At 41.9% G+C, this 25,528-nt stretch overlaps 1 protein-coding gene across 2 annotated transcripts in view; it reads right to left on the minus strand.

Annotated features, from left to right (window-relative positions):
- Positions 1-6,852: 6,852 nt before the first annotated feature.
- The window catches only part of nkd1 (NKD inhibitor of WNT signaling pathway 1), a 35,335-nt gene continuing 16,659 nt past the window's right edge, over positions 6,853-25,528 (minus strand). The window contains exons 4-10 of one of the 2 annotated variants that reach the window (XM_088297155.1): positions 19,039-19,090; positions 15,856-15,941; positions 14,553-14,648; positions 12,350-12,497; positions 11,246-11,327; positions 10,898-11,031; positions 6,853-10,218 (exon numbers count right to left, since the gene is read on the minus strand). In XM_088297155.1, coding sequence (XP_088153281.1) covers positions 9,683-10,218; positions 10,898-11,031; positions 11,246-11,327; positions 12,350-12,497; positions 14,553-14,648; positions 15,856-15,941; positions 19,039-19,090 — 1,134 coding nt within the window. In that variant the 3' untranslated portion in view covers positions 6,853-9,682. The remainder of the gene's footprint in view (positions 10,219-10,897; positions 11,032-11,245; positions 11,328-12,349; positions 12,498-14,552; positions 14,649-15,855; positions 15,942-19,038; positions 19,091-25,528) is intronic. The other variant, XM_088297154.1, reaches the window with a different exon arrangement.

Below are 25,528 nucleotides of genomic sequence, written 5' to 3' on the forward strand. Positions count from 1 at the left end.
AACGTAGTTTTTCCCATAATACTGCGGGAATGGAAATGCGCGTGCGCCCCCACGTGTTGTCATTTGGGGAGACATGCCGAATAGATATACCCATTCAAAAAAATGTTAATAAATTAATTACGTAAATATTGTTTATTTGTATTTTTTTATGCATTGTCATTGCAATGCATTTTTCCCCACATATTGTTTCTCATAATGCCATACACGGTGCACCACACAATTAGGAATGAACAATGTTTACTTTACTTTTTAAAAGTACATAAAGTTGTATTGTATACTAAAATATTTCTGTTTGGGTTGTTTTTTTTCCCCCAGGCCTGGCGTACATGCAGTTTGTCAGTGAGGGCTGAGTTAAGGACGTATAAAACTAAAAAAAGTGGGGTTTGTGACGTACAAAAGCGATCTGCTAAAACAGTCCATTTGCTTGTGCTGTTTGAGCTATGCTCATACAAACCGCCATAGGCAATGGAAGCATGGGTCGTTTTTCTCTCATCTTCTGGGACTTGGTCAGGGTGGGGGAACATACTTTTATGATGAAAACTTCCACAAAAAGAGAATATCATGTCAGGGCCACAATAAAAAAAAAAGTATCACATTTTTAACAATCATAAAATTGAAAAATGAAGTCAACTTGTGTCAAAACAGATCCAAACTACTCACACTGTTTCACAATAATTTCTGCATTTGCTATGCTGTGGTTATAGTCACACTTCATCTTTTATCTTTGAAAGTTACATTTTCTGTTTTTCGGTTATCACACCCTTTCGCCAATGTAACTTCAATTCCTTTATCACCACACTTTTCCTGTTTGCCATCAGCGGTACACTTGTGTGGTGACAAGCATAAAAGGAAACGCTTTTAACTGCTGACGATGTTTAAGTCTCACGGGATTCGCTGAAGTCTCGCATGATGACACGACAGGTTTGCTGCATCACTTCTGCAATCTGTAAAGTTACATCACTCGGGCCTCTGCCTTCAAGGTCACGTCCGGCTTTCCCTTTGACCTTCAGTGTGTTGAGGCTTGAGACTTGTTGGACATTCACGACCGTGCCTCCGCCACGCAGTCCACGCTTTCAAGTGCGGCCCCCCCGTGTTACAGCGGCACCTTGCAGCTCGACATCCCCCTGCGTTCACTTTGTACCTTCGACAGCACGCCGCCACATCAAAGCGCCGCCGCCTCCAGCTTTGATGTTTTGCCGAAATAGAGAAAGCGAGAGAGTCAAAGTGAGAGAGTCAAAGAAAGAAGAAGGCAGCCGTGATATGAGGGGCTGTCAGGGACATAATTCAGGATTACCGCTCATACACAATGCTGAAACGCTCTCACTAGCACAACTGAAATTTCTTTTGCTCATACACATCTCAAATCAGCTCAACTTTTATTAATAGCACTTTCAAAACAAATTTCGCTGAATACAAAGTGCTGTACATAGAGTAAAAATTAGACATATAAATACAAAGACCGTTAAAACAAACCATTATTGAAATAAAAACAAACCATCATTAAAATCAAACTATTCAGAGTCTCACGCTGCATCAAAATCCACAGAATAATGTCTGTTAAGAGGAGTTTTATAAATAGACAGAGAGCGCTCACTTAATGTTTAACGGTAGGTCAGTCCAAAGACAGGACCCAAATTGGAAAAGGCTCAATCGGGCAGGTATGTAGAGGACTAGGAGATAATAGAGGTAAGGTTTATGAGACCCTTTACAGATTGAAATAAAAATAAAAGAATCTTAAAATGAGATCTAAAATGCAACAGTGAACCAGTGGCGGAACAATAGCGTTGGAGTTCTGTGCTCCCTCCTACAAGCTTCAGTTATGAGGCCAGCAGCAGGAAACGTTTGAGGGAGGGCTGGCTGACTCCAAAATAAAATGCATCGCAGTAGTGCCTTCATTGAATCTCGGCTGGATTACTGTAATGTTTCTAGGGGCTGTTGTGACTTTCGCCAGATGCCTAAGAAAAAAGATGGATATAAGAACAGCAACTATTTGCTGGTGCAATTCCAAATCACTGTCCAATTGAAAAAGCAAGTTTGAGACTGTTGGCTTTTGATAAGGCACTAGGGGACACGAGTCAACAACACCATAACTTAAGTTCTATAAATTCAGTGCCATCCGGGTCTTCATTTCTCCCAAAATAACTGATAAAATTGAAAATGGAAGCGAATATATTTTCCCTGATCAAAAAAATACAGTTTTTGAGGAAAAAACAAGGCCTATCCCAGCTGAATGGTCCCTTTAAGACACCCATTATAACTTTTGAATTTTTAAGTGTCTCCCTTGTTATAGCAAAAATGTCAAAATAAATAAAGGGTTGCCTCACCTCATCTCCAGTTGAGTACACAACGCACCATTTGTTTTAACCCCATACACTCTCGTTTCCTAATTGAACACACCCTAAAAACCGTCTTAAGTGTTTTTATTTCTTGCCCCCTCTCGGCACACATAAAAGGCAGGCCCTGCCAATTAGCATTAATTCTTCCCCACACCTCCCCACCCCGCGCTTTGGTTTCCCGCTCTTGAGTAAGCGGCGTATTGCCATCATTTGCATTATCCGTGGCACATCGGCTTTGAAGTCGGGAGGATTGGGGGAAGAAGAAGGCTCCGCTTATTATCCGGCGTGGAAAAAAAAGTGTTCAAAGGCCATAGATTGAGTGGAACAGATGTACATTAGCATTGCTCCTGTGCTGCTAACACTTTAGCATCTTGACTGTGTGCTTTTTTGGAGTGAATTTTGCACCCTGCTGAGTTCAATTCACACTTCAAAGCTGCTACGAGTGAGACATACTCTCATTTACATTTACATACTTTTAAGTCAACGGCAGCTAACTGAGAAACTTCCATACCAAACTGAGTACCTAGCTAACTAACTGACAAGCTAGTTAACTGCCCATCTTGTTAACCAATCGACTAGGCAAACAAGCAACCTAACTATCAAACTAATGATTGAATGACAAACATGGTCATGAGAGATCTAGTTAACACTAGAAACCCCTGGATTTTTTACAACTCCTTCACTGAACACTGTCAAATGACATTTAGATTCTTATCTAAGAACTCTGCTGGCTACGATTAGCCACCTTTCATTTGTAAATTAGGACATAACAAACTTACAAACGAGCCAACAAACTACGTCACCCAATGGCCGGTAAGCTAGCAAGCTAAGTAACGGACTGCCGATGCCCAATTAATTGAATAAATAAATGACTGAATTAATCAATAAATATCTAACTAAATACCTCACCTAATCACTGACTAGCTAGGAAACAAATTCACTGACTTGCGATACAGTAACTTACTACCTCACAAAATGACCTATCTAGTTCACTGAATAATTAAACAATACTATCTCACTGTCTGGATAATTTACAAGCTACCTGAAATACTGGATGACTAGGCTTAGTAACCAAATAGCTGACTGACTCTGTTGCTAACTAGGGCTAATTAGCCAATGCACTAGCTAGCTAACTGCTACACCAAATGACTGACTCGCAAGGTAGGGGGAAAAAAAGTACCCTTGCCAACTGGTTGACTAGCTAGCTAACAAAATAAGTGAATGTCAGACAGTTGAAAAGAAAAAAAACAACAAAAAAAAACTGTTGTCTGTGGGATTTTCTGTTTCGATTTTTTAAGGGAAAAATATCTTTCTTCCATTTTGGAGTAGGGCTGTAATGTAAGAAAATTAAGAAAAAGAGCACACCTTGTGCATTTCATTGTTTTTGCAAATTATTATTATTTTTTTTACACTTGTTTGACATAATGTTAATTTCTAATGGGCGACTTGACTTTCACGTCTGTAACATAACAGCATGCTGTTGCTTCATTTTGGGCCATTTGTACACACTTAACATAGCACAAATCTCAAGCCAGGCCTGTGAAATAAATCGTGTCAAGAGGTTGACGTGCTCTTGAGATCCTCTTGTCACTTTAAACATGCATTCATGCTTAAAAATGTGCAGAAAAGTGGAAGTTGTGAAGCATATCTCATTTCTTTGCAGTTTAATGGCTGACAAACCTATCGTGGCTGTATATAAAAAGAACTGTGAAACTGTTTGGTCTTGCTTTAAAAATCTCCATATTTCACCATCTTTGTGGAGGTGGGGGAGACCAATCTCATGGCTCGCAGCCGGACGCTCTGCGGTGGCCACGGCCGGAGATAAGCCGCTAAAGCTGCAACATGAAAGCAGCGATTGCTGAGCAGCTGTGCTCGCACATTAGGAAGCGAGAAAGCTTTAGACACTTGCAAACACACCGAGGATTTTCACATTACCGACCATACTTAATGTGGGATCGGAATTTTTTTCTTGAATTTTGTCCCTGCTGTGATGTCACAACAGTGACAATGAGCACGCTTGGCTTCAACACGGTCACAAGACGACTCAGTTCTTACAGAATTCGGCTTGTTGCCCATATCATGACCCCAAACATGGAAGTCGGAACCGATCTTGAGCAAGACAAGTCCCCAACTGGACTGTGGCATCATACGTGATGATGGCATCTAGCAAATCTTACTAAAAAAGAAATAAGTGTGTAAAGTCAATTTCCCCTCTAGGACGACAATTAAAGGACCTCCTTCTTCCTTATTCTTTTAGATGTGTGCACATGAAAGCATTTGCCTGAAACCAAATGCAAGGGGAAGAATGTTTGGTACAATGAGATTCATTGTCTCTTTGTGTGTGTGTGTGTGGGGGGGGGGGTACGCTTGGACTCTAGAGGGCATTAGAGGGGTGTCATGTGTATAGCAAGAACTGGTTGAACTTTGGTAAGACTTCGAATAGGGACTGCTGTGAATAAGCTTTCATTCATAAAAATTACTCGTTTGTAACAGTATTATATTTGGATTATGAAAATCCAATGTGCGAAAAAAACGAGAGCAAATTTGAAATCATAAGCAAAAAAAATCGTCTTGAAAAGTTTACTTGCATCTCTTATTGAAAAAAAATGAAGAGAAAAAGTGTTGACCAGTGTAGTTCATAAAAGTATGGATTTTAGAAACGCTCATGTGGCACATGAAGGGGGCATGTTGGTGACCCTTTGGTGTAGACCATGAACAGAAAACAACACGTGCGGAATTATTAACAACAGGTTGATACTTTAATAAACAGGTACGTGTCCCCTAAACACTAACCCACCCACCCTCGGCACAGATACGCTGTCCAATAAATAAAGCAACAAGTCAGCTACATGTGTTAAAGATGCTAAACAAAACATTTGGATGAGGGAAGGCAAACATCTTTGAATATGGAAGTCAAGTCAAACATTTTCTTTACAATAATATGGTCTGTGCGCCCCTACTTGTCAGAGCACGGCGTTCTGACATCACAGTGCCTGAGTGGGGAGGTAACGACAATTCACGGCTCACCTGTTTTCCTGGTTGGGTCATGTGACATTCGCAAGCTGAGCCCTTTGGCATAATACTGTGAAGAACATTTTTGACTTGACTTCCCCTTTAAAAAGTCGGGAAATGGCTGATGAGCAAGGATAAAAGTGGACACTAGACTGAAATGACAGATTTGACGAATATATATATGTTAAAAAAAAAAAAAAACCTCAAGATGACCAAAAAAAATATTTAGAACCAACTCATCCCAGCCTTCAACAGATACTCAGAAACAGATTCCCAAACTGTGCTCACTGCCATTTTCATGTTTTCCCCCTTCCGGTCATATGTGCATGACCTAACAAAATGCCTTTTGTTTTTTTATAAATATATATAACCAGACTAGTGACTTTTTTTTGTGGTAAGGGGGATCAAAGGGTGCCTCGACTTCACGAGGATGTTGAAGTGGTGCATTGATTAAAAAGTTGGCAATAAAATCTTTGAATTGTTTTAGGGGCTGAGGGGATGCACATGTTTGTGAAAGCGTTGAAGAATGTACTGTCGGCTAACTAAGTGAGGATGTACTTTTCTAAAATAAGTTGCTCCCTGGTTTCAGGCGAGACTGATCGCCTCACCCTAAATCGACCAATCAGACCGAAGCGTGACAATTTTCTAAGTTACGATGACGACCACAAAAGAAAAAAAAAAAAAAAAAAAGAGAAAAACGGGTTGAGGAAGTCAACGTATGGGGCCCAGCTGTAAATTGCTCACCCCCCTTTTTCTGGGAATGGTGGAGCCTCGGCTTTAGGCTGGCCTGCAGCTGTGAGAAGAATGCGGTGCGCGGCATTCCTGCTTACCATGATGGGAGGATAACGTGTCAAGAGGTGATAAAATAAAATAATCTGAAATAAAAAGCCAAACATTCATAGGATGAGCCGGATAGATGCGCTATTCCAGTCACCATGTGTCGACAATAATGGAACAGCCCGTCGCTGTGGTATGCGTTGGACTGGTGTGCCGTGAGCTTGTGTGTGGAGGCGGGACAGTGAGAGTGGCGTCAACTATGTTGGGATTTTTCAAGGAGGCATGAGGCTTTCAATGTGTTTTTGTCAGAGAGCGTGTGGGGGTGCACCAACTCTGTTCAAAAGTTAAAGGGGGTGTTTGGCCTAAACGTTTTTTTTCCCCACTCTTGAGGGTGTGAAGGGGAAAAGGGGTGCGCCAACAGTTGTGATGACGATGTGCTGACCCTTTTTTGAAAAGTTGGCAATAAATACATTTCTGACTCTTTCTGAGGAATATTTGAGGGGAAATGGGTGCGTCAAACAGTTGGGATGGTTAAGGGGGGTTCTGACATCCCAAACGGGCTGATCCATTTGGATTCTACTTCGATCCAAAACAGTGGAGACTTTAAACGCATTAGCACTCTCGGAGAACGGCACCAAGCGGTCGCTGCAATGTTGTATGCGACCACATTTATGGCGCATGCCTGTCCATTCATGGGCCAGGCAGGTGAGCGGACACGCACCCAGGGTGGTCTGCAGAGTTTATTGGGTAGTAACCCCCCCATTCGGACTGGGAAGTGGAGACAGCTGGGAGAGCAACAACACAAACAAACTGTTGTTTGCAGATACCACATGGTGAAATAGATCGTTGTTGGGGGGACGGGGAAGGGCCAACAGATACAGATGCCATGCAAACAATTTTCTTATGCAGTCAAAAAAGATCCACAACCACACGTGTTGGGGAAAGTCTAATGTTTGCCTAATCCGTGATGTATCGTCACGTAAATGTGCAAGTCTGTACTCATGCCCACTTCAACCTCTTAAAATATTAGAGTGATCGCACTATTTTAGATTTTATGAACTTTATGGCTGCCAGGATGGCCGAGTGGTCTAAGGCGCCGCGTTCAGGTCCCAGTCTCCCCAGGAGGTCTGGGTTCGAATCTCGAATTTCCCCATTGTGGGACTAATAAAGGCAATCTTATCTTATCTTAAGCCTTTTCCGCAGTAAAATCTTAACGTAACAATGTCCCAAAACTACGGGCAATCGTCACTAAAATGTATGGGCCCAATCTGTGCTCATGCCTACTTTTGAAAATAAAAAAAAACAATTGTCCAAATATTTGGCATTTTATGACCGTTAAGTGTTTTCTTTCTCTCCATAGAAAAGTCGGAAAACTGCAATCTTGATCAAAAATTTGCATCTTATACCCACTTCAATGTACATCAATATTGACAACAATTAATTGCATTTCTCTGACAATAAGCAACCTTAAGATTTTTTTCTCCACAGTGACTGTCTATGGAGACGAAAAGGTTTAACGTCCATAAAATTCTAAATACTGTGACGAACATTCTGATTATTTTCAGAGGTTGAAGGGGAGCAATTGGGAGCAGCGCACCAAAACAGAATGTGGATGAAAAAGTTTACCATAAAGACTTTTCAGGCTTTTTCTTTTTTGGAAGGGGGTCTTTCGTTTAAAAAAAGGTGCAGGTGCAGCAACTTTGTGCCCTTCCTCCCCAAGAAAAGTGTCCAAACAGTGAAAAAAAAAAACATTGTGAGGGGATGCTCACGCACAAAACAGACATTTTGTACTTGCGCAATTAAAATTGAAACAATGACAACAGGCAGCTGAAAAATATAAGAAAAGCACATCTGAGCTGGTTTTCAATCAACGTCATTCGTCAGACCGCCGAAAGCATATTGCGCTTCTGATCTCACCCGTGATTGATCACAAGCGTTGTCTTTGAACGCATCACAGGACTGACACGTGCAAGCCTCACGTCAACACGGAGGCAGCGGCTTCAAAGTAACATTTGATTATTATTATTATTATTATTATTAGTCATCTTGATGAAACAGCAGGGATGCCTTTAAACTGCACGAGTGAAGTAATAGGGCAGAGTAACCCATCGTAAACAATTGACTGATTCTGTATTCGCTGTCTAAATTAGTCGAACATGACATCAGCAGTGGGAAACTGAGCTATATCTGCATGATGGTAAAAGAACATTAATTGGCTCTGTCTGCTTTATAAATGAAACATGTTATGACAGTAGCATCAAAACAGGACATTTGGCCATCCCATTAAAAATATTGGTCAAAAACAAACGCACATTAAAAATCATTTCGTCAAATTCTCATTAATACTATGCGTTTGTGTGTGTATATATTATTTTATTTTTCTAAAGTTTTTTTGGTCTTCCTTTTAATCTGTTATGATCCCGTTGTTGTCCTTTGAAGCTAAGCAATTAGCAAATGAGTGCTTGACTGGTTATTTGTCAAAAAACTGTTGAGAGTTGGGACTTAAAGGCATTTGGTCATGAAAAAAAGAAAAAAAAATGGCGTGGTATGCAAGTCTAAACAGATGGGCATGCAAGATTAAACCAGATCGAGACAAAGAGAGAGAGAGAGCGTGTCACTGAAATACAAAAAGGGGTCTGCACAACCGTAAAAAAGTGGAAGCAAAAAACGGAGTCTTACAGCGTCGATGCAAAGTTGTCACATTATCAATAAAGCTTATAAAATTCATAACAATATATATTTATATATACCTTATATACAGTCAGAGTTAGTCAAGGTAAGGAGCGCCACTGCAGATTGAAAAAAATAAATGAAAAAAGTGAAAATTGGGATTAAATTAGAGGTAGCAGCAGATTCGGGATTTTTTTTCTCTCAACATTTTCCTTCCAACATTAAGGGATACTTAAATCAGATTCTTCATTTCCCACATTAAATACTTGCACAGCCACAGAATGGCTTTTGACACACACACGTGTCGCAACATACACACGCACAGCTTCCTTCATAAGTGTTGAATTTGACATCACAGTCCTGATTCGGGCTCTTGGTTAGTGGTCTGGAAAAGTTCTCCTGGGTTTGCCCGCAGTACCAAAACCAGCACCAGAATAAAGGGTAAAAAGGTGTACTGGATCGCTAAACGGTGGGTCTCCAGTGGGACCAGCCATGATCCCCCTCAGTACTCTAGACCTGAATCATTTAACCGGTTAATAACACTGATTTATCTTCTAGTACATGTCCCCTATCGCGGGTCCACCCCTAATTCCTTTGTTAAAGAAGTTCCGTAAGGGTCCCCAAGTGGGGCGGTCGTTCGGGACTAGCAGAAGCACCTCACTGCCCCAACAGACAACTTTCTGTGTCCGTGAAGTTTCCAAAAGTTCCTAACATTGTATGTGGTAGAAGTGGTGGGGACTCGCTAAAAGGTCCCAAAGCGGGTTGGTTGTTTACTGGCAGAAGTGGTGATAGTGGTTCCCTAAGCAGGACAGGAGATCAGGACTAGTCGGCCCCCACTTCCTATGCCAAAGAATATGAAAGAGGATCTCAAAGTGGTGGGGGGCCGTTCAGGACTGGTAGAAGTGGTGGTAGTGGTGGTGGTGTTCATGGTGGTGGTGGTGCTCGTGCCGCTGCACCACCTGCGCCATCCGGCCCTCGTAGAGCAAAACTCTGGGCAGTTCCCTCACCTGCTCCTTCTCCACCCTGGGCCCAACCAGGGTGCCAAGTGCCCGGCATGCCTGGTGGTTCTTGGAGCGCTGCTTGTGCTTGCGGTAAGGGGCGGCCGACTGGTGAGGCGGCGTCTGGCTTGTGAGCACCGGGGGAGCGGGGAGACCCCTGCTCCGCATCACTCGGCTGCTCAGCTGAGCGGGAGGAGTGCGGCTGTGGGTCTTGGGGGAACGGACAACGGCTTTGCCTGAATCTTGGCCTCGTGTCCGAGCAGGGTGGAGGCTCTCGGGAGGGCCGGCGTCCGTAGCGGCTTGCAAACGGCGATGGTGGTGAAGCGACGGATGATGGGAGTGGCCGTTTTCTGGCTCATGGGATCGAGAGCGGGTCTGGTTGGACGACCGGGTATGGGGTTCTGCCTTGGGCTGCTCTGTAGTTGCTTTGAGACAAATACACATAGTTATTTGAGGTGCTGTGTTTTTATTTTCTTCCTCAACTTTTCTGCTCTCCTCTCGCACCATAAAATGTCGTCGTACACGACTTCTGGTATTCTCTCAAGTGACAAAACCTGTGCATTGCATTTGTTACACATGTTACACATGTTAGTCATTGATCCGACAAATTTGTGATGGGGTGATTGTCTCCTTCAGGTCTCCATAGCAGATAGCTGTCAGCGTGACATATCAGCGTCCTGTGCGGTGAGCCGCCACCCATGTAATATAATTAATGATTACTAGACCTATGATTATAGATAATAAAAAAAAAAGAAAGTTAATGTATTGGATTGCGTATTATTGAAATGAATCGTGTTTTTTTTAAATGAATGATCTTTGACGAATCAAAACATTCTACACACTGTACATTTAATGTTTTTCGTTAAAGTTTAATCGTCAATTATAAACTTTTTTAGGAAGGCGTCAGTGCTTTTGTTAAGCCCAACAGGGCTCGGTTTCTAAAACTGTAACCCTCGATCCTTGGGGTATATTCCGGAAATTATGCCACAGAAACCGTATTCAACACTTGGCAGTTTTAAATAGGGAAAAATGCACATCTCTTTGTTTGCAGTAGCCTAGACATTGGAACTCGTATTTCCAGAGCATGCAAGAGGGTTGACTCACCGGCACCAAAGCGGGACGTGTAGTTCTCAATGCCAGCCAGGTCCAAGTAATGGTTCCGTCGCTCCAAGTTCTCGTCCACGCAGTGGCGCTGGCAGCCCGGCTGGGCGTGGCCGTGCTGGTCGCTGTGGTGGCGCCTGGGAAGCGGGGGGAAAAAGCAGCACTTTTCATTTCAAGAGATGTTCGTCGCAGGCCAAACGAGTGCTCCCTTGGGGTCAGGCAGCCATTGTCGGAGCAGATGGGGAAAATCACAGGTTTCGGAACAAATGTGCCAAGCGATCATTTACGCAAGGATGGTGACTGACGCAAAAAAAAAAAAAGTACAAACAAGAGTCAAAAGTGCGGATTTACCTTATCAGTGCTCGACTCTTCTTGTCTGCACTCTTGGGGTCTTCGACGCACTTGTCGTTTCTCTCCCTTGGGTGGGTTGCATCTGTGTGTGGGGAAAAAAACAGAAGGCTATTATCAATGAGAACAACACGCACACACAACAACACACACTAACAGTCACACGAGAAGAAAGCAACCTTTGTTTCAGATTTTTTTACTTTGAAGATCTACAGAGGAGGGGGAAGAAGAAAAACAAGAAAAAAAACAACAATGCTTCATTTATTCAATTTTCAACTCCCAGCATCTTCTAAATTAAATATGGGAAGAATAGAGTTAGAAGAGACTTAAGAAAGAGTTTAACAATAAAGACGCCAGATCTGACGCAGGATGAAATTAGCATAAAGGCAAACGGGCGATGTTGAAATCTCTTGAGGCGTATTTATAACTGTGAAAACAGGACAAAGACGAAGAAAAAACACAGGGATGTATATTTTTGTGCTACTTTTTTCCCCTCATGAGTCATCATAGAGAAAGGTGAATGTTGTCAGATTTTTTTTGACATCTTATTTTATTTATTTTGAGAATATTTCCTCATGGATTTTCATTTTTTTTGGCAGTTTTATTGTGAGCTTTCGATTAAATTTTTTTATTATTTATTTATTTTTTTTACATTTTTGGTTAACTACTTTATTTGTGGTTTCACAGTTCTTCACATTTTGATTTAAAAAGTCTTCTGACATTAACCAATGAATCAATCAATTCCCTACATAAATATCCCTTGAATTATTTTTTGACAACGTTTCACTTTTGCCCCCTCTCTGTCCACTTTTAAAACATTTTTATTTTTTGGCTTTCGGATCAACATGCTGTCACTGTTCTGCTGGTCTTCTGGTATCTATTGTAAATGAGTTTCAATTTCCGACTTAATTTTGTGCAATTATTAATTTTTTTATTTTTATTTTATTTTTTACAAGTTTTTGAAAATGTTCACAGCAGTGATTAGTTTATTTTTGTTATTCAGTCTGTCATTAACTTTGGCAATTTTTACATTGTTCAATCCAATTTTTTGGAACAATCTTCATACATTTCCTAATTGTCTTTCTCTGCAAATGAGAGGAGGAGTACCTGTGCCGCCCTGCGTACAACTTCTCCATCTCTGGCTGGAGTCTGGAGCCACCGACAGCTTGACCCGCAAGGTCTTACTGCTGCTGGGAGAATGATTGACAGAGGCGTCCACCACTTCGTATATGGTGTGGAGGAGGCTTGTGATATCCTGCAAGGAGATGGATAGAGATCACTGAATCATGTACAAAAATTGCCTTTTTTTCCCGCACGTTACTGTGCCAATTTTGGATTTACAGTGGAACTTCAATTTAGCGGACCCATGCAGGGCACAGGCGTCATCTCAGAAAAGATTTTCAGTAAAATTGCAGTATTTTTTTGTGGCCTAAAAACAACCAGCACAGTAAAATTGATTTGTACTATTTTTTTGGCGCAGTCGAAATTGCCCAGAAAAGTACAAAATTATTGTCAAAAGGAAAAGCGGCTCAAATAATGGCTGTGTAGACGGAAATATAAACAGACTTTGACAACTACTGTGTAAAGGGATGTTATCAGTGGACCACATAGCATTTTCTATCTATTAAATCTGGAGTCCGTTGGTTTTCCAGTCCGTTAAATCAAAGTTCCACTGTATAGCCTGATACAATGTTCTAACAAACTTTGTACATGGTTTCTCTATATGGCGGGTTTGGAACCTATTCCCTATGATAAACGTGGGGTCCATTGTATACTGCTAAGAATTTAGCAGATTATCCCTTCCTTCACAAGGAAAAGAGCTAAATATGCAAGAACGGGTGCACGCTTCAGTTTCAGGTACAGACACCAAGGAGAAAAACATCTGTGGTGTGACAACATGAAAAGGAGCGAGAGAAGAAAGCGTCTGCCGTCTCGTGAGTCAAGCAGCCACCGGCAACGGCTCCACATACACACACAACTCAAAACTTTCTGGGTGTTCTCTTGGATCTCTACAGGCACCGAGCACGGCTTCCCTGGCAGGAAGGAAAGACTATAAAGGTCTGGAGAGGGGTTTTGACAGTAGACGGTTCGTTTGGGTGTGGCGGCTCCACATTAGACCTTTTTTTTCCCCTATCAAAAACAGAAGCATTTTCCCATAGCAGACTATAACATTATTGACCATAATCTCAGTTTTGCTTTCGTGGCCCGTTTTATGGTTGCTCTCAATCTCCTCTGTGTCAAAAAAATGTGTGTTTGTACCAAGAAAATACAGAAGCCGTATCATTGGAAAAATTGAGGCTACACGGGTAGAAAAGGGTACCATTAAACCCACATGCTAACCATTGTGTGCGCTTGGTGTGGTGAGGTGTGAGTGGTGAATATTTCCCACGCTCACCACGCTGGTGAAGGGTCTATTTGGCTGATCAATAATGCCCCGAGGGAACCAGCGTCAAAAGATAGATACCATAGACAGAATTGTATAAGTGATCATGACAAGCGAGACTTTACTAATTTTATCACAGGTCAGCGTGTGAGCGTTAGGTGAGCTCTGATTGGTTGTTATCTGAGCCCTCAACAAATGCAAGTCATTTTCAGTCGACAGCATGTAGCGAAATGAGTTTTTAAAAACGTTAATTGTACATGAAAAATAATGGTGTCAAATTTGTTATCGACAAAATGTCAACATAGCAAAATTAGTAAAGTATGCCTTTAATAATTTAATTCCAGGTGTAGAATTGAATGATCTGCTGAACTAAGGATTTCAGCAGGTGGCCAACGTCATAGTTTTGTGTTTAAGGCCCAAAAACTATTTTGGTCCAAATTTGACTTAGGCCATTATTTTAGGAAGGTGTTGAAATGGTTCTTTGTTGGCCAATTTATGTGCAACAAACTAGACTTTGCAACAATGAGGACGGGCTAAATGTGCTTAAAGGTTGAATCACTTAAAATCCAGAATCTGCACTTTGCTGTGTCTTCATGCTGCCCTCAATTTCCCCCTTGTCGCCTTACAAACTGAGAGCGGAGGAGAACCTTATTGATGTTCGCTGTTGTTAGTTAGCGTGTCTCATTCCCCCTGAAGTATTAAAGTCTTGGTTTCGGTATGTGCTCATTCTTTGATGTCGTATTAGTGAAATAAGATGACATTAAGGACTGCAGCTTGATGAATAAAAGAATAATCCAGATGTTCGTGTGGGTGGAGATGCTTTGGCAGATGTTTTGTCTGATTTAGTTGTTCATTCATTGATCAAAGACCCACGTCTCCAGAATCTAAACCCACCCGAGCCCTCCCTTCGGGGAGAAGAGTATTTACCTCTCTGGTGACTTTCCCGTTGTTGTCAAAGTCATAGAGAGTGAACGTCCACTCCTGTCGGTTATCCTCCTCCATGGACACAGCGCACTCCACCTCCTGAAACGGCACAGCCACATCATGTGTGTGCATCTGAATGTGCGTTTGTGTCAGCATGCGTGCGTGTATATCAAATTTCGGGCTGAAACGAATAGTCGAGTAATTTGGATAACTTGATTAAAAAAAAATACTTGGGCCATTTTTTCTGACTCGAGTTCCCATGCATTTACGCACACAATGCCAAGTATAAGTCACGCTAACCACAGCAACCATTATTTATGATCTGCATGAAAATAATACACCGCCAACACGGTAAGAACAACTTTGATATGAACATCAATGCCGAGGTACACTTTTATTTTGAAGTTGTACCCAGCAACGTGTTGCGGCGTAGCGGATGATTTGACTTGTCTTCCAAAGACTGTTATAGGGCCGTTTGCCAACACAAACTCTTGCTACCGACTTCTCACTACAACGTCCTGAAATAACTTTAAATCGCCAATTAAGGGTGATAGAAAATGACTTAATTATGAGGACTATGTATTTGTACGGCGTCTGCTGCCAGCGTTTAGCGTCGGCTGCAGGGGTAGGAAGCTTTTAGCTAGCACTAGCAGCCTGCTAAGTGCTCCATATAGGCTGGTGGTGAGAGCCAAGGGATTACTTTTCAAAGGCAGTAGACGTAAATGACTCCACACACTTTGATGCTGACAGCGTGACACAGTTTCCATTCCATTTTTTTTTTTTAACAAACCAGACATACTTTAAAATGTGCTGTTTAGGTTGACAAAATCACTACTCTGGTTTTGACGTCATTTTGTCTCGTAGACCAAAATCAACAGCGAGAGATCAATTTAAATTCCGACGTGTTTCTAGAGAGAAAAATAGTGTGCTGCTATGCAAAGTATAAAATGTTGAATTAAAAATGAAAACCAGTTGGGCATTTATCAAGTGGAAATACGTTTTCTTGTCTTGTGTATCGTTAACCAAGCAAAAAAAAAAAACGTGAATATTCAATTCAGTAGGCTATCCAAATAACTAAATATTTGATAGCTAAAGCCCTAATCGAAGCGCATGCGTGAGAATCAGTGTGTGTGTGTCAGACAGTGTGTTAAGGTCAGTGTGTACAGAAAGTTTGTGTGTCAGTGTGTATGCACCCAAGTGTGCATGTCAATGTGTGCGTGTGTCAAAATGTGGGTGACTGGCCTAGTTTCCTTTTAGTGGAAGTTAATAGTGGTCTCGTTCAGGGTGGACATAGGGAGAAGCTCACTTCAAACTGAAGCTGTTTGCCATCGCGCTCCTGCATCATCTTGTCCTCCAGGCAGCAGCCGCCTGTCTTCTCTGGGGGCAGAGCCACTGCAGACACATAAAAAGAGTCAGCCTCAAATAGTGGGTGCGGCCTTGACCCAAGGATAAGTTGTGCCTTGTAAAGGCCTGCATCATAGCCTAGCGGCTGTAATTACACAAAAAGTGACACACTGGCTGGTTTGGTGTGTGCGCATGTGTATTAGTGATATTCTACAAATATATTCAATTAGTGCCTCCATCGTTGAGGTGGCCCCACCATAGCTAGGGGGTAGTCAAGCTGAAGTTCTATCTGTACAAGTACAATGGAAATGAATCAAAAGGAAACTATTTTGGGTGTGGCGGCATGGTGGGCGACTGGTTAGCACAGCGCAGAGGTTGTGGGTACGATTGCTGCCCCGGCCTCTGCGCCTGCGTGGGTTTTCTCCTGGTACTCCGGTTTCCTCCCACATTCCAAAAAAATGCATGGTAGGTTGGTAAATTGTCCCGAGGTGTGATTGTGAGCATGAGTGGTTGTTCGTCTTTGTGTCCCCTGCAATTGTCTGGCAGCTAATTCAGGGTGTGCTGCTTGAAGACAGCTGGGATAGGCTCCGGCACCCCTGCGACCCTCGTGAGGAGAAGCGGTTCAGATATTGGATGGATGGATAGTTTTTACTTGTGCACGTATAAAATAAAGTAAAGATCAGAAAAATCTACTTTTGGACAAGGGGTGTTATCAATACTTTTATCAGAGTATTTTTTTTTTTTTTACACAAGTATCTATATTTTTACTTGAGTATTTAGTGAGAGTAATTTTACTTTTGCCACCTCTGCAGACCACACCCACTTCTCCCTCTCTTTTTAGCCTCCCCTCCCATTCCCCTTTGAAGTCCCCGTTCTCCAACCTCCTGGAAGAGGATCAGTCCGGCCCGTGGAATAAAAACAGAATCACTAATTAATTAAGCCGAGTCAAATCGGAAACATTGTTTGTTTGCGCGCCAGCTGGGGCAGCAAACACAACACGACGGCCCACTTTTTCCCGCGCCATCCGAAAGCGGATCAAAGCTGAACCGTCTGATCATCCCCGTCGCGTCGGGAGGAGGCCGGAAATGAAAGGCGACATCCCGGGGAACTTTTTTTTTCCCCCTTTCTGGTATTGCGAGAGGGGGCGGCTCCCGCTGTTTGATCGTGCGTGCGAGGGGCAAATCTGTTCGGCAGCAGGCTCAATATGGCGGCGAGATGGCTAATGAAACGCCGGGAGGAGAAACAGTAATGCAGGATCACTGCACCCCCCTACACCCCCCCCTTTAGAAGTCTATACGCCAGGAAGCCGCCGTGGGATTGGCTCTGAGGGGCACGGCGAGGGCAATCCGAGTCTCGCAGGTTGGGAACGCTGCCATGCGCGAGCTCATCCAGCTTGGCTACTGTATTACACATATCTGCTGCCTCTTGTCCTTCCAATGCTACACGCGCGGGTTGAGGAGGATGACTCTGCCTTTGTGGGCAGGAGAAGTCACATTCTCTTCATTTGGTGATCCAGGGAGTTAATCCTGCTAATTTTTTTTCATAAATGTTTTTCTTAGTAACCTAGTGTAATTGCTAGCCAGCACACGTGTAAGCAACAAAGTTTATGCATTTTATTACAATTAATAACAGTTTCCAGGTGTCTTAACTGATTTTCAAGGCAGGGTTTCCAATTTTGCCAGCCGTTTTACAGTATTTTGACTGATCTTTCAAGACTCAAAGAATATCATTTTCTTTTACAATAGAAGCACCTACCTAAAGAAAGTGTATGCTGTATTTTTCACCAGAAAAATAAGTTTATTTCTAGCCTTTTCTGTTCTCTAGCAATCAGTAGTAGAAAGTGGGTTGGTTTCAACAAAACACAAATTTCTGACCAAAAAGCAGAGGAAAATATAATTTATGGTAATTTGATCTAATTCTAGCAAACGCCGAATCTACTTTCAAGAGTTTGAAACTTTGTTTTGGTGGTGTGCTCTTAGATCTGTTTAATTTAAATATAGCCTTGCACATCAGCCACAAGGCGAGGACAAAATTGCTTGGACGGCCAATGATTGCTTTTCTGCGTGAGGCTTTACGAGACTAAGTACTATTTGTGTTCAGATTAAGTGAGTACCGAATTAACTTGAATCAAATACTTATTGTGCTTTTCCCAAACAATACTTCATAGTCCAACAATAAAAAATCCAATTTGTCTACCATAAAGTGTCCAAACAACTTTACAAAGCCTTATTCATTCACGTATTTGAAGACTAGTCTATTTATTGAAGCGTAATGTACACCGGTGAGTTGATGAAGAAGCATTAAGCTCTGATAAGGTTTAGCTTTTTAATTCAAAATTGCTTATTTCAACCTCCCTCGTCGTTCCCTGGCCAACAATAGAATCCAGTAAACCCATCTGTATTGTGTTGTACCGGCAGCTAGCTAGCGCTAAGCTAACCGGCTTCCGCCTGTTCGGTGTCCAAACGCCTTTTGTATGCTGATGTGACTGCGTCAGAGACCAGCAGTGAAGGTACAAAGGCATTGATACACTGCCTAGCTGAGCTTTATTGACTGACGACTTAAAAGCTGAATTTAACGCTCAATAGACAGCTAAATATTCCCATATACACTCAAACGCTTCCGGGCGTTGTGCTTGAATGTTGCATGCATTCATGCGACGGCACTCACCACGTACATATGGCTCTCTGAGACATGACCGTTGCCACCCAAACATTTGCATGACCCGTTCTGAGTGGAATCCGAAAATTCTGATTCAGCGTTCGTGTTTAATTTCTTGGTGAAATTAAGGATAACAGTGCCCGAAGCTACGCAAACTTCGACAATTTTGCATCACCTTTTTGCATTTTGTATGGGTGTCGGCAGCACTCACTCAAATCCCACTTTGAACAGGGAAGCAGAGGCTTTAAAATCCGAGGATCATGTCACACTAGGGGGGAATCTTTGCATTGGAGGAGGGGTTTTGTAAAACCTCATCAGCACATTATTGGGGTTTGAGAGTGATGAAGTTGGACCTGGAAGAGGTAACACCTCAGCAAAAAAGGAGATGCCAGGACAATAAATGGCATTTTCTTCATCTTGAACATTGATGCTGTGATTAAAAAACAAAAAGAAAATACAGTATAGGATGCGTTTGTTGACGGCTTACCTTCTAAGCGGTAGTGCTCATCAGCAATCTGCTGCGCTTCATTTAAGGAGTCCTGGAAGACAGAGAAAGAGAAGAAAAACATGAGTCGTGCAGTACACATAAAAACAAACAGTGCAAATCCACAGTATGACATTCCGACACAGAGTGGCATCCCAACATCTAACCACGGGCAGTCAAATGTCTATACACAAACAAAGTTTTACATCAGCACGGAAAGATAATTGCAGGGCCAGAAACACAGTCAGGCTGGAGCTACTGCACATCGAGGGTGAACACAACTATTTCAGTGGTGTGCTAGACCCCCTTTTTCAGCCAGCTCAGTGTGTTGCTATGCCGAGTTTGAAGGGGCACAAAATCTCTTGGTTTTGCAATGTGGCTCAGCTATACACATGGCTGTCATCTGTCCGAAAAGTCATCCCTGATTGGTTGACAAGATCCTTTACAAACACGCAAGCACTCGCATGAAAACAGAGACCATATTTCCATGAAGACGCACAGTACACAGTGTGCCAACACATTTGAGATTTCAATACTCTATACATTTTCCAGCCCCTAATTTCCAGACTTTTCTGTGAAAAATAAATACATATGTGACATTTGAGAGATTTTATATCTACGCATTATGAGTTATGTCGCCAATCATATAACATCAGACGCGTAATTCAATGCCTGCTGCTGAGGTGTAAAATTATAAGGGGATTAGCGGATGATACGGAGGACTTGAAGCCACCACAAAAGCAGGGAAAAAAACAAGAACATGCTGATGTAGTTTTCTTGTCTCGTGGTTTTTAGTAAAATGTCACCGGTTGTTTAGTCTGAAGTTGTAGTTCGAACCAAAGCATGAGCATGAACCAAAAAATAAGCTACACATGAGACGAACAGTCCTCAATTATTGATGTGGATGAATTAGCTTGAAGTCTGTGGCATAAATTATCATCGCTAACCTTTAGTGTACTGTTTACACAAGATAACAACTCCAAATATTCAAAGCGTTTGCGTGATACTTTTCTTAATGGAAATACGATTTTTCAGCTATTGGCAAAATATTGTGGTCAAGGTTACAAAAGACAGGCATTATTTTTGAAGTGTCTTACAACTTCAGATGTATATATCATCAAGTAGTATAAATAGCTTTATAAGTAGGGGCATAACAAGTTTCAGCCAAATCCATCGAGCAGTTCCTGAGAAATAGTATAACTAGCAAAATCTCATAATTCTACCACAACATCCTTTTTACCATGGGAACCAAGGCTGATATTTTCAAATGTTCCATATTTTTCAAATGGTTTCCTGCATTATGTCAAAGATTGAATAGCTTACCTTCATTATCTTCCAGTTGGGGGCAATAAATAAAATAATTATTATAATTATTATTTTTTTGGTCAATAAATAACCTTCATATGAGCATATTCATAAGAAATAAGCTCACAATCGAATGGAGGATGGTCAAGTTTGTTCGTGCGTGAATTTTTCTTTTAATTGAGAAATGCTGCAAAATAATGTTATATTCTTTTACTCTCATGTGAAGGTGCATTTTGAACAGATTTTCTATAGATATAACACAAAGGCATTCCTCAAAACTGAATTTCTCCAAAACCCTTCATCCAACTTTCAAAAATATTGGTGCCTTGTACTCAGGTTAAAGCGGTCATTACAACCATAATCAGTAATTTGACAGATTTTAATTTTGGGGAAATTATTTCTAACATTCAAGAATAAAACATCATCACTTTGACTACAGACTCTCTCTTGGCCCCATCAAAACGATACTACAAGGTTTACCAATGCACGTGCCTACATAAATGTCGGTGTGACTTGAAGGTGCGACAGTAAATCGCTCAGTAATCCACCGAGGTAGAAGGTCACACGTGTGCGCCTATCGTCAATGAGCTACTGCAGGTCATAGTGCAGCCTCATGGGTGTTCCGCCAGGAAGAGAATACAGCAACCGGCGGTACTTTGCAATTACTCTGTGGGAATTCATACAAACCGCCACAAAGGAAAAAACAAAACTTTTATGGTCAAAGAAAAATGATGGCCTTTGTTTGAAGTATTAAATCATCCATACACACAAAGAAAATTTCACATGCAGTAACGGGACTCGTACTGTCACAGTCTGAGAATTTCTTTTCCAGCTGCTTTCCGTGATGATCCAAAAGACAAAGAAAAGTTAATTTACTGTTCACATATGGAGGTTACCGTTTGGTTTTTGTGGTAAATGAAGCCACATAATAAGCCGTGACGGGTGAATAGACACCACATTCTCATGACTTTGCGCTCTCACATGAACACACCGAAAAACGGCAGCATTTGAGAAGATTGGTATGAATGTATTTCACTGACAAATACTTCCTGTCAGCCATGCATGCCGAACGACCACAAGAGGGCGCCAGTGACTATTATCGGCAGCCTTCGCCACTACTTAATACCTTAAAATAAAGCCGGTATCGGCCCGAAACGATACCTCTTATCAGTACTCGCTCATCCCTATTTAAGAACAAACACTTAACGATTTAAATAATCTGCAGCTGACAAACAAAATACGGAAATTTAAAATGTAACTGGAAATTTTTCCGTAAGCAGTTTGTTCCCCTTTAAGCAGACTTGCCAACACACAGTAAAAAAAATGGTTTATTAGAAACGCGGGGAGATCAGAGTACTTGGTCGTGAGACAGATTAATATTTAATTCTTGTGTATTGATACTGAATCACAAATGAAAAGGATGCCATATATTTTGTCTCAGGCAGTCCTTAGCTACGGATTACATTTCACAAAAGAAAATCTTTAAGCACTCCATCACCACCCTATTGCTTGGTATCCTTTTAAACTTCACTACTTTATCAACTGATTCACTGGCTTTCATATCATTTTTGTCTTGCATCAAAGACAAAATGACTTAACGGTCAACATTCCACCAATTCCTTTAATACATAAACACACTAAGATCAGGACCTTTGGATGGTTTTGTTTTATTTTTTTTTTGATGAATGGTCCAAAATTATTGCAGGGTAAGCCGACAGCATGAGAAACAGGAGAAGCAGGAATGTGCTAATTGGTTGTTGTCTGTGGTGATGGATGGAAACCATTTTATTAGGTATGCTAGGGGTGACCGCTGGAATTGTTCTGGTCAGCGTTAAAATGGGAAATATCACAGGCCTCTGGTTGCTTTTTACACTCACACATGCACACGCACATCCGTTTCTTTTCAGGCATAACATACCCCAGTGCTCCTGGGTCCTCAAAGTGTATTTTCACAAATTTTAATGTTGTATTAAACAATAAAATATCAATTTTGCCAAAAAAGATTTCTCAAATTGATACGTGGATTTAGCATTACACTTTGAAGATCTTCCAGGCAGCCCCAGCGCGACAGTGAAAGCGTGAAGTAAGTGGATAGGACGTAATCAAGCCACATTTGCCTTTCTAGCTGTGAAGTGTGCTTGTCGTGGTTTTTCTTCTGATAGGTTTTGTTTCTCCTTAAATTGAAAAATAAAAACGGAGCGACCGATATTTACCAACAGCTTGTCATCGCAATCTTCAGAGTCTGAAGACGACCCCGTTGGGCCAGTGACGTCGCGCACACACGGAGTCAAAAGGCCAGCGGGTGGACACGGCTCATGAAAATGTCGATTTTTACAGCATCCTTTACATCTAAAAATTCCAGACACGATGTTTAAATGTGCTCCACTTTCAAAAGCAGCCATGTCAGTCAGAGTTTTTTGGGGGATTGCGCTGCCTTCGCCGTTGGATGTTTTAAACTTGTTCGAACTCCCTCAGCAAAAATGATTTATGGCCAACTGTAACATAGAAGCTTGTGTGCATGCCCTACTACAACACGCCTCTATGGTCTGGATTGTTTGGCTTGGCCTTCGTTTGTACTTGGCAAACCTCATCAGTTGGGCAAATAATGAATTTGAAGGTGCCAAAGGCACATCGACATATTTAATGGTAGTCCCAAGAAAAGCTGCATGAATAAGATATTACAGTTCTTTGTTTAAGCGCAAGTCAACAGACTTTGCTGCAACACTTTACTCACACATACATATTATTATGCAAATTATGTTTTCCCCAGATTTTTATAATCTATGACAGCGGTAACCAACATGGTGCCCATGGGCACAACACTGGGCTGAAAATAAGAACATTTTGCGTAAAAAATGGACCGATCAATAACTGGGTCAAATTTCAGCCACCTTCTTGTGTTGTTTTGCAAAAAACTACCCATTTTGGGGGTTATGCAAAACCAACTCAGAGAGTTGGGTCGAATTTACCGAAGTAGTCCATTGGTCGATTTTTGACCCCAATTTTTTCTTTTTCTTTTAACCCAACTGTTTTTAGAGTGCAAGTATTCCCCGGGAACAGCAGTAGTCAGCATACATGGTTGAAATTTGGTGGCAATTGGGCAATGTCTCAACGTCTGATTTACAAAGCACAAATTCCTCACAAGGCCAAAATGTCTGACTTCCTGTGTCCTTTGTAAGCACTTCTTGAAACATTTTTGTGGGTCCATTCATGACAGGCATGCCTACCAATATATGTGAAACTGGCTTGGGCATCTGATTTAAAAAAAAAAAAAAAAAAAAAAACTTACATGAGACTATCAGGACAATTTTGGGCGGGGACATGCCTACCAAACTTACATTTTTAACCAAGATGGTCCTGCCTTAAGAATTTGGTAAGTTTTTGAGTAGGGGAAACCCGAACAAAATTGTGATTTAAGTGGCCTCCAAATAACTTTTTTACCGCGCTCAATTGTCAGTTTAAATGTATCGGGTTATATCATCCTCATATTCAGTTTGCTTCTGCTATTACATATTTAGCATCTCATGGTACTTCATTATGATGGTTTGCTTTTTTGCTTTTAGAGAGTAGTAGTAAGAGAAATTTAAAGGCCTTGGCAACCAGAAAGTGGCTTCTGGCACCATACTAACTTTGGCACAGCCGATGTGGACTTACTGGATTTTTTTCCCTGTGTTTGAAAGCAAACGGCTATGTTAAATTATACCTACTATGTACTTCTATGTGATTGTGGGAAAGTCCCACAAGGCCTCTTTGGTCTGCGCGCTTTCTGCCTCGGTGAGCCGCCACACAAGCTGACAATTTATGCGGCCGACGACAGTTCCCCCTGATCGAGCGCCAGGGCCCTGGTCGAAGCAGGCCGCTGGAGCTGTGGCGACGGCGGCTACTGGCGCTCCGTCAAAACCCGGAAAAAATCTCATTAGGGCTGCGACTGGGTGCTTCCTGCTCGGCTCCTCAACCGGTGCAAGGAACAGCCTTTTTTTTTTGTGTCACAGTGCCAAAATAATTTGGGGAACCGCAACGATAGATTGTCACTCAGTCGGGCGCACACTACAGCCAAGGCCGAAGTGTTCAGTAAGTGTTTTCCCATTAGCAGGATGATTCGTTGTTCCCAGAGAATGACAAACCAGATATGTTTTGCCATTATGACTTGAATGCGGCGGCCGCTTCCAAGCCAAGTCAAGTCTATTTTTCCCTAAATCAAAAAAGAGTCTCAAAGGGCTTCGCAGGATCACAAGATGCAAAACAATAACGACTTTTTAAACTTAAACTGATGCCATGGTGACTGAAGCTGTGAAAATAAATTCCTGTTCTGACACTTTTATCCAGAGATTCATCCACATGTAATGGCTTCTTCCTTGGATCATGCGCCACCACTCTACAATTTTTGCGTGATTTATTTATTCTTTTTTTTTTTTGGGAGGCATAATCCTGAAACAATTTCACTAGCTCCTATTTTAGTATGACTGCCCTCTATGACGGCCGCTTCTTTCAAGGAAAATTTCGACAAATAGTTGAGTGCCTTCCCACCTATCAAGAGTGAAAGGAACTCCAAGTACCTATTTTCTTATATGGCTTTTACTGAAAATGTGTCTGCTATCAAGCCGTTCTGCATTTCCCACCGTTACATAACAGGCAGGCTATTTTGCAGAGGAGGAATCAGCCAAACCGTGGCCAAAATGCGCACAACTCGCTGCCGAGATCAAGCCCGCTGTTATGCAAAACTTGCAATCAAGATGGCAAGAGGTCATCGGCAAAGAGCGAGTATTTCAGTGAGGATAGATTCCATGAGGAAAAAAGTGAATTGTTGAATATGGGAACGAACAGCTGTGCGGCATTGAGATCGTGGACAAAGCCTTCGTCCAGCTGCAGTATCAAAGTAAAACAATGACAAAAATTGCTAATTAGCGCCAAGGTGTCGTGTTACTTTGAAAAAAGAAGGAAAACAAATAAAGAGGAAATACCTCTCCCATTCAGCCAACCCCGGGTGTAAGTTGAAGCACTTTCAAAAGGCCAAGAACCCGAAACAGTGCCCATCCTCCCAATTTACATTGGGAAAACAAAAACAAACCAGCGTCATTAAACACCGCAGGGTCTTTTTGCTTTCCCACCCCCTGAGTGCTCCTGAGATGGAGCCAAGATAGAGGGTGTTGATATGAGCCAGAGGAGGCCAACTTGGCCTTCAAAGGGG

The sequence above is a fragment of the Idiotropiscis lumnitzeri genome, chromosome 5, assembly GCF_059441095.1.
Source record: "Idiotropiscis lumnitzeri isolate Australia: NSW breed Sydney's pygmy pipehorse chromosome 5, RoL_Ilum_1.0, whole genome shotgun sequence".
In the NCBI taxonomy this organism is placed as follows: domain Eukaryota; kingdom Metazoa; phylum Chordata; class Actinopteri; order Syngnathiformes; family Syngnathidae; genus Idiotropiscis; species Idiotropiscis lumnitzeri.